Consider the following 12,869-nt stretch of genomic DNA (forward strand, 5'->3'; position numbering starts at 1 on the left):
CCGTGCGGAGTGGCCACCGTGGATGCAGTCCGTGAACGTTTACGCAAGAATATATTTGATCCAGTTCTTGCTTTGCCGAAATGCCTCTTTTGTAAACGTGGGAGAAGTAGATCCATCAACACCATTTAAGGGTACAAGCAGACATGATGTAGGAGCGATAGCATTATGATCTCCCACATTTTTAGGAATCCACTTTGCTGCAGGGGGGGAGTAGTGTCTTCCTTTAGTACATTTTTTTAAAATGCTACAGTTCCCAACTACAAATTATGTGCTGTACAGTTGGAGATAATCGTGGAATCTCTGCCTCTTAGCATACCATAAATGCTATCATCTGTCTGTCTGTCTATCTATCTATCTATTTTATTTATTTATATTTCAAATTTCTGTCACCACCCATCTTCCCCTATCTATGCTATTGCATTTATGAATGCATTTGTCTTTTATCGATAGGTGGATTATATATTGTGCTTCTTGATCACATCCAGTGTGCTGGATGGGTTGGGATGTTGAGTTAGGATTGGGGAGGTCTAGGTCCAAATCCCCATTGGCTACGGCCCAGGGTCCCCCTCTTAGCCCAATCTACCTCGCAGCATCATTGTGGGGGGCAACGTAAGGGGGGGCAACTCAGATTCTCCCCCATATATGCCACCTTCCTGAAAAAGACTCGGGGGAGGATGTAATGCAAGAAATAAATAATGAATTCATAATGAATGGATTTATAATGAATGTATTTGAACTTTTAAAATTTATTTCAAAGCCCCCCCTCCCTTAAGGGAACTGAACCTCTTAAAATACTATTAGTCTTTTAAAGGGAAAGATAATTTCATCGGAGTCCTTTTAACCTTGAAAGTCCAGCCATCTGCACTGTCAACCCTATTGTGTGGGGGGGGGGAATGATAAATATTTCTAGAAAAGTAAAAACTCCTCCCTGCCTCACCCCTCCGGAAAGTTAAAGCCTTCCTAATGTTAAACCTAGAGAAACAGATAGGTAAAGAGTTTGACCCACAGGATGACATACCCTTCTGATTAAACGGTTACAGTCCCGGATTTGTTTATAGAGTAGCAAAGAAATAATGCAGATCTAACTTGAGAGCAACAGAGGGAAAAAGAGAGAGAGAGAGAGAGAAGGTACATTCCAGGCCACACGAGGAACTATTTCTTTTATGTCGTTATAAATAACCTCCCATAAATGCATTTTAGTTGTTAAATGGCATATTGTGCTCCTAGGAACCATATATTGCAGAAGCTCAGCTCCCGTTGCTTTGAAAAGATGGGCTCCTTTAGTTGTCAGTAAACCCACCACCTCACATCCCCCTCTCCCATGCCTGTTATCAGATTTTGAGTGTGGTCCTTCGGGGTCTCCTAGGACTTTTTAACCCAAGCATTCCTAAGACATTTGCCCCTGCTCAGGGAATGCGTAGCTGGGAGAGCACACAAATCAAGCATCAGGGAGCGAGTTCCTACCCTTTGCTTAAGAAGGCAATCAACTTCGGTGTCAGCAATGCCCTTTTGTAGCAGGTAGCTTCATCCCTATCTTATAACCCAGGAATCAAGCGTATAGGTTGCATGAAATATCTCTGGAGCTTCCTAGAGGCTAGATCTCTGTCCTCCCATGGAGCTGAAAAATAACGCTCAAGTGAGCCTACCAACAAAGAAGGAGGAAGTGAAAGTGTGCGGGGGGGAGGAGTAGGAAGAGGAGGAGGACAGATAGGAGGTGGCATTGGTGCCATTTATTTGCCTTCTTCCGTACAAGAGGCTGATCAGTCAAACTTTCAGACGAGGTCCCTCCTCCAGAAGGTGGCTCGATCCGAGATCAGGAAGATGTGGTCTTTTGTGGCCACAGACCACAGCAGAATTCCTCCTGCTAATTGCCTTGTTGGACACCCCTGCTTTTTTTGCCAGCCCGACAGAGCCACCCTGCTCACGTATGGCTTTGAATACCTTTATGATGTTGGCAGATGGCTAGGAAAGCCTTTGGCCCAGGAGAGATCAGAAAAGTCACACACCAGGCATTTCTATAAAAATAATTTTATTTACAGAAAGCAAACATATTTACAGGCTCTCAGTGAGAGCTGCTTAACTCTCTACATGCCTACACAGAAGGGAAACTGAAACTAAAACAAGTCCAGGCAAGTTCTTCCCCCCAGGTGCAAAAATTAACATCCAAAAAGAGGACAATTAAATTCAACCTCTTGGCCAAAATGATTAGTTACCATAGTAACCTTAATCTGTAGTAGAAAACATATTAACATATGATATTTAAACGCTGGCTATGGAAGGTATAACTATTGTATAGAAAGTGCTGCTCTTAAGTTTTGTCAACCTGTGACGTGATTTTCAAGAAATCCAAAAGCAGCAGCTTTAGTTTCTCTCTCCAAAGGGCAAACGCAACATTGCACTATCTTAGCCTGTGGGTCTGGCGCAAAAGGGGGTGCAAGCCGCCAGCCAGAAGCCCAGTCATCTGAGCACAACTCTCACGCCAGCGGCGTGTTTAAGGAAGGAAACAGAGCGCGTAGGAGAGCCGGCTTCTCCTTACTGCAGGTCGTTAAGCCGGTCGGTTGAGAAACACGGTATTAAACCTTCATATTCTTAGTCAGGGAGAGGAGTCAACCAGGGAGCGTCGTGTTCGTTAAAGAAAATATAAGGCATAAAATAAGATTTTGTTTCAGTATCTCTGTCTACCAATTTGGCCTTTCTCGTTGACTTTTCCATTGACTTGGAAGTAGACCTTTCCAAGAGGCCTTACAATACTTCATTTGTTAAGAAGTGTAATGTAAACTAAAGATGCAGGCAACCTGTTGAGTCCACATCTCACCCACTGAGGCCAACAGGTTTAACAGGTGGAAGATTGGAGCGCCTCTTGGAAAGGTTGTCTTCCAAATGCTGCCTGTGACTTCTGAGCGTGCAAGATTTGGAAAAGCTTTTCCGATGATTCTCTCGGGACTCCGGACAGGATTGTATGGGAACCCAACATTCGGCCTTATTTTTATTTCTAAACTGTTGGGCCTACTTTCAGCTGCAGTCGTGAGGATAAACAGCATACCTCATCCCACAAAGCAGTCGGCCGAATTGCTTTTCGACGACTTTGTTCTGCCATAAATAAGGAGCAAAGGGCAACCGTTTCTGGATCAAATCTCATTTTCACCTTTTCCCAGCCATGTGGCAAGGAAGCATCGTTGCTTCCTTTTGTTTTTTGTAATAAGGTGGTTCTCTTTGCCTCCTTCAAACAAAAGACTGGCCCGTTAATAAAAGCAATTTTAAGTGGCTGTTTTAAATTCCAGTTCCCCGAGTCAACCAAAGAACAATTATTGCACGCATAGAATAATCCACAGCTCTGAATCCCTTGGTTAATGATACTCTTCTGTATCCCAGTGTTAAATATGAGGTCGAAGATAAGATCGGAATATGTATTTTCCTCGTAAGTGGGTTTATTTTTGAACAATACTCAAAGAGAAGCAACAGTTGGGTTTTCAGAATTAAAATTTGTGAACGTCGGAGGTATATAGTCACATGTGTAGTCTGGTTTGTTGGGGGCAAATTTTCACTATTCAAAAATCTGTAAAAATTGTCTTTTCTAAAGTCCAGGGCCCTTTTTTTTTTTTTTTTTTTTGACAAAAATAAGGAATGCACAGCACAACAGGAATGGCCCTTGTTGAATAAAGCTGGCGATATTGATTAAAACGTCGTTTTAAGACCGTACTCTTAGGCCTTCAGTTGGAATCCTGCTTTTGGGGTGGGGACGGGGGGCTGTCATTCAAGACGTCAAGGCGGCAGCGGCTCGCACACGGAGCCCCCTCCCCGCCGTAGCCGTGTCTTTAAAATTCCATTTGGCTTTAGGAGAATTAAGGGGTTCCTCTTTGTATTCAGTGGCAGGTTTTCAATTTCATTTTCGCCATTGAACTAAAAAATGTGAACTATTGCGTTGTTGATCTTGTTCTTGACCTGAGCTGCATTATGTACTGAGAATGTGTTCTTAGTGAATTGTTAAAAGTTCTTTGAAAACTTGTAAATCCCTGTAATTTATGTTCCTGTGGCCTCTACCATTTCTTTCTCTTTCTCTCCCTCCCTCTCTCTTTTTCTTTTTCTTTTCTTTTTTCTTTTTTGTCCTTCTGGTTTTAATTTGAGAGCAGCTTGCTCCCGCCGCCGTGTATACCTGTAAAATGCTGCTGTTATTTTTTTTTTCCTGAGTACAATTTAAAATTGCAACTCTAGAAAAAGCTACAAGATTTCTAAAGTTATAGGAGTTCCATTCGATACCAGAAAGTCAAATGTGGGTCAAATGGCTCTTTTGTCGTTGCCCATGTCTTCCTCCTCCTCCTCCTCCTCCTCCTCCTCTTATTATCATTAGCTTTTTGCTATTATCTTACTGAGTGTCACTCGAGCTGAGGTTGTCCATGTTGCTTTATTATCAAGGCTCTGTGGAATTAAATAACTGAAGAAATTTTCTCTGGTAGACAGCAGTAAGGGTGTTGCTTTACATATCCTCTGCTATAAAGTCTGCCTGCATGACAACAGTGCCATTTATTTAAACAATTCCCCGTTTAACGTCAAGGGCATTAATAGAAATCCAGATTTTAAAAAAAATCAAACTAATGGGAGGATCTTAGTCAGCCACAGCTCAGAACCCAACACCGTGCAACAGACATCCTTCTTTTCAGCTGCATGAGATTCAGTCTTTTCTGGTTGCCCCAAGAAGCTTTTTTTTTTTTTAAGCAACATCCCCCCACCCACCAGCGATTTTCTGGCCATGCTTTCTTAAATCTTTCACTACGGTTCCTTCTGTTTTGCACGTGTTTTCTCCATGTATAGGTATGTGTAGGTACCAGTTGCCATTTTTGCCATTTTGGGTCAACTCGGTGCCATCTAATCCTTCGTTACTTGGTCATATTTTATATACAATTTGTATTGCGCAGCACTGCCGGTACCGGACATAAAAAGGAGCTGAGGGGAACCAAATGCTTAAAACCAAAGTTTAGCTTGTTGTTTTTGTTGTTTTTCTTAATTAATACGAATGTATCTCAGTTTCATGACTTGATTTTACGCCTTTCTCAGTTGATTGGGGAAATCTATCAGCATTGCTCTAACACGGTGCTGTCTGCATTTTGCAGATAATTGTGCAGTCCGGCCGCCACCCCACCGTACTCCAAAAGCTGTGTCAGCTGCCTTTCCAGTATTTCAGCGACCCTCGTCTCATCAAAGTCCTCTTTCCGACACTAATTGCTGCTTGTTACAATAACCCACAGAACAAGATAATTCTGGAGCAAGAAATGAGTTGTGTGTTGTTGGCCACATTCATTCAGGTAAATGGTTTGGTTGGTGTTCAGTAATCATGCAGAGAATCGTCTTGTCCAAAAAAAAAAAACTAGTAATTTTTAATTTGAAAGAGAGGGAGGGAGGGAGGGAGGGCAAAGTTTTCCTTTTTCCCCCAAAGAAAGACTTGTTTATGGTCCGAAGTTTTATTTTGTAAACATTTGCAAAATGTTTTTGGAGAATTCTCTAAATATCGCTTGATGTTTTTACTTAAAATACGCACAGTTCATTCTGATAAAAGTTTGAAAAGCTGATACTTCATAAGGTATGGGCAGGATCTTGAAATAGATAGCATAAGCCCATTCAACAGACAAGTCTAGTTTTAGTATAATGTAACTGCTGGCAAAATGTAAATGTTGCCATGTATTTATGTAGAATGGAGGGGTTTTTTTTAATTATAGATATTACTAGTATAGCTGGTGTTTACTGTCACTGGCAGCATGACCTAAACACCAGCTATACTAAATGTTCAGTCGGAAACTCCAGGTTACATAAATAATCATTCCTTCTTGCACATGTAAGGATTCACATTTTTTGGCATGCCAGTAGTCTATTTAATAATCAGGTTGCACGGAGCAGTGTTTGTTTATGTGCACATGTCCGCGCATACACATTTAATTGCTCATATCAAAAAGGTTGTCCTTGTCAACCTTCAGACACTTTCCCAATTTGTAGTACTTAACCTGTTGCAAATCTGTGAAATAGTTGAAAGATCTAAACATTTTTTTTTCCCATCCCGTTAAAGAAGCTTGCCGGGAGACTCACAATATTTAAACTCTAGGGTGAAATTATAAATAAATACATTAAAATACACCGCAATAAAAGCAAATAGTTAAAACACGGCCTGAGATAATAAAACCATGAGGTCATATCCCTTAAAAGAAGGGCAGAAGGATAAAATGCATTTTTATTGGAAATGTTTTTTTCTTCTGTGACTGTTTTGAAAGTATAAATTAGCAACCGTTTGGGGAAAAGCTGTGAATGATTTTGGCCACCACAAGCAGATGTTAGAAAAAACAAAAGCATTGACTACTCACATGAAGAATGGACTATTGTTTTCCCCAGTAAAGTAATTGATATATAGCTACCTGATCCAAAAACCACAACAATCTAGCAGAAGTCAAATCCAGCTTAATTTTAATTAGCGTTAATATCGTTTTTAATTTTTGTTCACATCAACCTATCCGCTTTTGCAACCTGAAGCCAACTTAGTTTCCTCTGGCCTTTAGAAATGGTTTTCTTCAGCCATCTGATTTTTTTAAAAATACGTAAATCTAATATAATAGCACTAAACAAATAAACAAACAAATAGGCTGTATAAAAAGCCGGGATTATTTTCTTCTCCCAGATACTGCAAAATGAAAAACAGATTTACGTGTATTCTTGGATTTCCATTGGCGTGCACTTGTGGGGAGACACAGCATGAGCGCCTTCCCAAGGCAGGCGTCCTATTTAGTTCGGGAAAGGGAGAGGCTCCCCCCCATAAGCAATGTGAGATATCTGACCCCTCAATTGGAAAATAAATGTTTACCACATGGGGGAACTGGGCTCAGCAGAGAGAACTCGGTCAGGTTCATGCATTTGGGGATGTATCCAAATGCACTGAAATAGAAAACAACGATGCCCCCCCCCCAAAAAAAAGAATTGTCTTATTATACTTTTTTTAGAAATGAGAAAAAAACACCCAAAACTTAAAAAGCCAAGTTCTGTTGCACTTCGGACTTTGCGGGCAACGTTTTCTTCCTGCTAAAATCGATTGCAAGAACGGTTCTTTCGACAACCGATTGGGCCAGAGGGAAGTATAGCGTTAAAGGAAGTCTTTTCCGAGCTGGCTCCGTAGGTTTTTTGCTCTGCCTCGGCTTGCTACGAAATCCGGCCGGAACGAGGCTGGGTGTAGTGTTTCTGAGAAAATTGGGCAACATTTGGATTTTATTTCTGTAGGATTCTACGCAAGGCTCGAGCCAAACAGATAACCAGCCTTCGCCACAAAGGGGTAAGCAATATCAGGCTATCAAGTTAGCAGTGGGCTTGTGCTCAAAAGTGGTGGCTTTTCGGAGACAGCTGGCCGGAAGAGGGGAACGTCCTGCTGGACCTTTGAAGCAAAGCCATTCTGGGGGGGTGGGGAGAACCCTTCTGCAGCTCAGCTGCCCTGCGCTCCCTCTCTTAACTGGGCTGCCTTTTAAAAAGCAGAAAATAGATCCCAGCCAAAGCCAAATCTGGTGTCGGGGAGGGTGCGACGTGGAGACCTCCCCCCAAAGCGAGGAAAGGATTAGGGCAACATAATTCTAAGGGAGTCTCTGTTCTTCATTTGACAGAAACGTTCCTTGGTTCTCAAGATTACTTGGAGCTGTCGAACAGGTTCCCTCGGCAGACCTGGGAAGACGCCCGGCAGTTCTTCTTGAAGAAAGAGAAAAAATAATAATTTATTTTCTGTTTTTCGAAGATTGCTTTTCCGTTGTTTAAGCAATTCTGGTTGTCTTGAAGAGGACGTGCAGGGGGGTCTTCGATACTGAAAGTGCATATACTGTAGATAAATATACATAGAGAGAGGTATATATTTAAAAATATGTAATTTGCACTACTTCTGTCTGAAGACTTGTACATACTTTGAAATCCGGTTTAATCGTTTTGGAAAACAAAGGTTTCTTTTATTATTGGCGTATCCTCTTTCTCCAATCTGGCATCCCCAGATGGATTTACAACTCCCGGCATTTTCTAGCTAACATGGGAGTTGTTGTTTGGCATACAAGCTGAATGGCAGATTGAAGAAAGCGAGGGTGTACCGCAGGAGGAGGTCAAAAAAGTTAAGATGGCAACCAGAACCACATAATCGAGGCCCTGACCCCTTTTATACATGTGTCTGTGGCCACATCTTGACTTTGATGACCTTCTGCAGACACCCTTGCCACGGATCCGTGTATCCTGTTTCCCCATAGAGTAGTATATTCGGCATTGTAATGCTGCTAAAACTATCCTCTAAATCAGCAGTTTTCAACCTTAGCAACTTTAAGATGTGTCGATTTCGACTCCCAGAATTCCCCAGCCAGCGTGATGGCTGGGGAATTCTGGGAGTTAGTCCACCCATCCTAAAATTGCCAAGGTTACGAAACACTGCTCCAAATAGAGACCAGCCAAAAAGCATTTCTACTCCTGTTCCTTTCATTTCAGTAAAATCTTCCTGGTCTCCTGTTCTAGAGAGCTTGTCCTAAAGCAGTTTATTCCGTTTGGTTGTCTGTTTTGTCTCACTTTTGGTATAAAAGCTCCTGATGTTTTAGGAAGCACAACATTCTCAACGTAGATAATAAGCTATGGGAATTTTACCCCCGTTGGAAAATATTTAAGCCATTTGGGGTTCCAGTTTACTTTAACGTTTGCGGGCATGTTGCAAATGAGCAGGACATTTTGATAATGGCCGTTTTCAGTTGTCTGTAAGTGGTGATTTTCACTAAGTTCATTAAAAGAAAAATTGGAACACGTGAGGGCGGCTTGTCTTTGTATTATCATCATTCAGCGTTATTCTCATAACCCAGCATTGGAAGTATGACCATGATTTTGTTTTGTTTTCTTTTGCTTTTCAAATGGCTGACCCTGCAAGCTCTCTAAAAGATGTTGCTGGTTTAACAAATGGAAGTAGGACATCTTTAAAACCACTCTTAAGGTTTCAGGTTCATGCGGAAGCCTAAAGAAACATGAGATATTTAATGAACAACCAGCCAGAAGTGATGGACTCCCACCAGGGAGGACCCGCATCCCTTTCTGGTTCCACCCTCAGCCATAGCAACTTGTGTTGTTATAGAGGAAAATAGGAATGCCACCTTGAGCTCCAGGACAGAAAACAGGATATAAATCAAATAAATCAGTACCCCCCTCAGGAAGTATTTCCAGGGATTAAGATATTGTTTAGCAGACCTCCTTACTTCTGACTATCTTGATCCTCACACTGATAAATTCAGGAACAGACTATTTTCTGTCATTGTGGAAGCTGCTGTAGATGGCCTCTGTGCAGGCGATCCCGTATTATCTGTACCTACAGCTATGTACGGTGTATCTGTACCTTCTCATTAACATTTCTTCTGGTTGACATTTGTGAAGGGGAGAAATAACATGAAAAAAAGGAGTCACCAAATTGAAAGAGTTGGGTTACCACCTCTGATCTTTATCCAGAAGGCTTTCTTGGCCAAATAAATATGGATCGGCCTCTCTCCTGATAGATATCCTAGAAACTCACCTTTCCAGTCTGCTGCCTCCCAAGCGTTGGACTTCAGTTCCCATAAGAACCATGGTAGCTAGGGGTGAAAGGTGTTGAAGGCCAAACATCTGGGAGCAGCAGGCTGGAAGAGATTGTCTAGAATATTGAGGTGCAGGTATTCCATCCTCCACGGCCAGGAACCAAACCCAAGGAGATGTTTTTCCTGAAGGTCCTTCTGCAAGGTCGTCCTGATGTGAAGGTTCTCCTGCAGGTTGCTCTCCTGCTTCTCAGAAAGCAAGGGTGCCCTTGCAGGACACAAATGGGCGGCTGCTGCCTTGGGTATTACTCTCAATCGCTTTTAATCACCTTATTCATGTTCCTTCTCTGTTTCATCATCAACGTCATTGTTCTTCCATGCGAGGAAGTTCGATTTCACCTTGACTGAGTCAGTGTTCCTCAACCTCAGCAACTTTAAGCTGTGTGGACTTCAACTCCCAGAATCCCCTAGCCAGCAAGCTGGCTGGGGAATTCTGGGAGTTGAAGTCCACACAGCTTAAAGTTGCTGAGGTTGAGAAACTCTGGCCTAGAGGCTCTTTCACATAGGGGAGGAACTGGAAACGTTTTCACGGAGTGGAGGGATATGATTGGGATATCTCTTTTCTGTGGGGTGTGTTCTTGTTGAGGGGGGTGGAGCAGATAAGACGCCATGCTCACTGAGGAGAAACCATGGGAAGTTTGGAACTAGGCAGACTAAATGTGGACGCTTCCTTCCGCCTTCCTTTCTTTCCAAGGGGCTCCCCTAGATATTTGCAAGAAGCCCCTCTGCTGACGGCTTTCTCTGGGAGAGGCTGCTCCTGCCTCCGATGAAGCTGAGATTTGCCCCAAAGTGAAGACGACTGTGGTTAACCTCCCACAAAATCGCACCAGGATTGCAATTAAAGGTTTCACTGAACTCGGCCACGTTAGCCTCCTTGCCAGACAGAAACCCGGCCAGAGATGCCCCTGGAGCCTGATGAGGCATGCCTGGCGTGCCAAGAGAGGAGGTGCCAGGCCTGGTATGTCTTCCTCTGCAAGGACAGACGTGCCCCGTGTCTGCTTGCCGACCCCTGGAAGGGTCAAAGGCTGAACGGAGTAGGGGGCCGTGGCAGCAGGATTGGCGCCCACTCGAGGTGGCGCCGTGCCTTCTAAAACAGCAGTGCTGTCTCGGCCACCGTTGTGGGTGTGTCGTGTATTAGGCACCCACAACAGCTTGTGTAAAAATAAATGCTTACAAATAAGCATAGCTGTAAATAGTTGAACCTGAGGCGTGGCGTGGCTCGCTGAGCGTTGCCTGCTGGTAAATTGGGAGGGACGATGCACGGTTGGGACTGAGACGAGCAAATTCTGCCCCAGTTGACTTTCCCTGCATCTTAAGGCAGATGGCTGGGAGTGCTCATTCCCAAACTGGAATGTGCCCCATTGCAAGTGCCGTTGGTGCCCCCTATCTCCCCCCCTCCCGCTTTTCAGCCCAAGGGTCAAACACAGCTCTTTACCTGGCTGCATGAATAGTTTCTAGCACATCTTTTAATGATGCATCCTATTTTGTGTATGACTTTTCTTCTTCCATTTGATTAATCATCTCTAGGATACCTTGAGTACCCCAGTAACATGGAAAGGTGTGGATTAGGGCTAATACATAAGAATTTTTGCCCCGTGGCTGGAATTTCAACATGGCTGGAAGTGTGACCTAATGGTGCCTCGTGTGTGTGTGTGTGTGTGTGTGTTTGTGTGTGTGTGTTTTATTTGTCCCTTGCCTCAAAATCGCTTTTGTTCATCTAGAAAGGCTGCTGAAATAAGTGGTGGGGGGGTTGCACAGAAAAAAAGCTGATGGGGGAGAAGCTAAGGTTGAGCCTCTTGTTTGGGGGCCAATCTACTTTTTGATTGATTCTGTTTTTGACTGATTTCCAATCACTTTCTTGGAAGCACCCCGGGATGTACTTCTCGAAGGGCATGTAGACGATATTGATTGGGAGGGAGGGAACCTTGTCCTGAAGGGGTTGTCGTAGGAGCAAAGGAAACTGTGCGTCATTAGCTGCCTGCCTGGCCCGGCCCGGCCTGCCATTGGGCAGAGGCGGGCAGCAGCAAGTTCAGACCAGGCCAGTGTTTCTCAACCTTGGCAACTTTAAGGCTTGGGGACTTCAACTCCCAGTTGAAGTCCACAGGCCTTAAAGTTGCCAAGGTTGAGAAACACTGGACCAGGTAGTGAAATGCCCAGGACTTTCGGGCTGTGCTCCTCCGAGGGGCTTCACCCATTCTGGATTTCCACACTACCCTGACCCCTGCATTAATCCCACGAGCACATTCACACAACCTGCTAAACCAGAGGTGGGGAGGGAGACGGCTAACCAAGCTCCAGTTGCTGGGTTTTGCTCTGACCTGCTTGCTCCCTGTGGGTTGTTTGCACGGAAAAGGGGCTTGGGGAGTGTGCCCCCCCTCCCAATGGGAGGCTCTCCGCGGGCACTGTGCCTCTGGAGGGGGGGGGGGCTGAAACCAGGGGCTATTCCTGCCTTGATCCCCGCCCCACGGCGCCCCACCAAGGCAGCCCGGGACCCCTGGCCAGGACGAGGCTGCGGGAAAGAGCCGAAGCCCCTTCCCCTCCGCCGGAGCCAAGCCGCGGGTCCGGGAGGACCGCCGTCCTTCCCCGCCGCGGTCTGGCTGGGGGCGGTGATGCCGGAGCAGATAAGCCGCCTCCGCCGCCGCCGTCTAGACTGGCGCATTAATCAAGGATCGCGCCCTGCCCGAGCGCTCCCCGGGGACTCGCGCTTCGCCCGGCCGCCTGCCCGCGCTCCCAGGCGGCGCCCCACCTCCTTTCCCCGCGGCCCCGGAGCCTGCGGAACTCCCGGCTACGAGCGGGAGGGCGGGGAGGGAAGCCAAGGCGAGGCGGAGCGAGGGCGCCCGCGGGCTCTGTGGAGCCGCCCAGGCCGAGCCAGTCTATCCGGTGGCCGCTTGCCCGGGAGAAGAGGGCGCTCTGCTCCGGGGCACCCTGGAAACGCGGGGCCGGGTGGGCGTGGGCGTGGGCGTGCGGCACAAACGGGAGGTGCTGGGCAGGGGGCGCAGATCCTGACACCTGCAGGGGGTGCCCTCGGGAGGAACCGCTCCAGAGCCCTGAGAATAGACCGGTCCACCTTTGCATTGCTCCTGCATCTCTTTTGCCTCCGATTCAAACATCTCCCGGTGAAACCGGATCCCGGAGGGGGGGGAGGCTCATGGGTGGGTGGGCGAGGGCAGTTGGGTTTACTTAAGCTACTAATTGAGAGCAATTTGCTCCGCAAATGCTGTTCGAGGTGATTAGGTGAAGGAGCTGATGAAAGCCATCCCCCCCTCCAGACGG

General features: G+C 45.5%; 1 protein-coding gene across 1 annotated transcript in view; it reads left to right on the forward strand.

The window, feature by feature from the left end:
- Positions 1-8,377, forward strand: part of SCAPER (S-phase cyclin A associated protein in the ER) — a 104,524-nt gene extending 96,147 nt beyond the window's left edge. The window contains exons 30-32 of the mRNA XM_063314259.1: positions 5,109-5,300; positions 7,252-7,303; positions 7,626-8,377. Of these exons, the coding sequence (XP_063170329.1) occupies positions 5,109-5,300; positions 7,252-7,303; positions 7,626-7,729 (348 nt within the window). The 3' untranslated portion in view covers positions 7,730-8,377. The remainder of the gene's footprint in view (positions 1-5,108; positions 5,301-7,251; positions 7,304-7,625) is intronic.
- The last annotated feature ends 4,492 nt before the right edge of the window (positions 8,378-12,869 follow it).

Source organism: Candoia aspera, chromosome 13, assembly GCF_035149785.1.
Source record: "Candoia aspera isolate rCanAsp1 chromosome 13, rCanAsp1.hap2, whole genome shotgun sequence".
Classification (NCBI taxonomy): Eukaryota; Metazoa; Chordata; class Lepidosauria; order Squamata; family Boidae; genus Candoia; species Candoia aspera.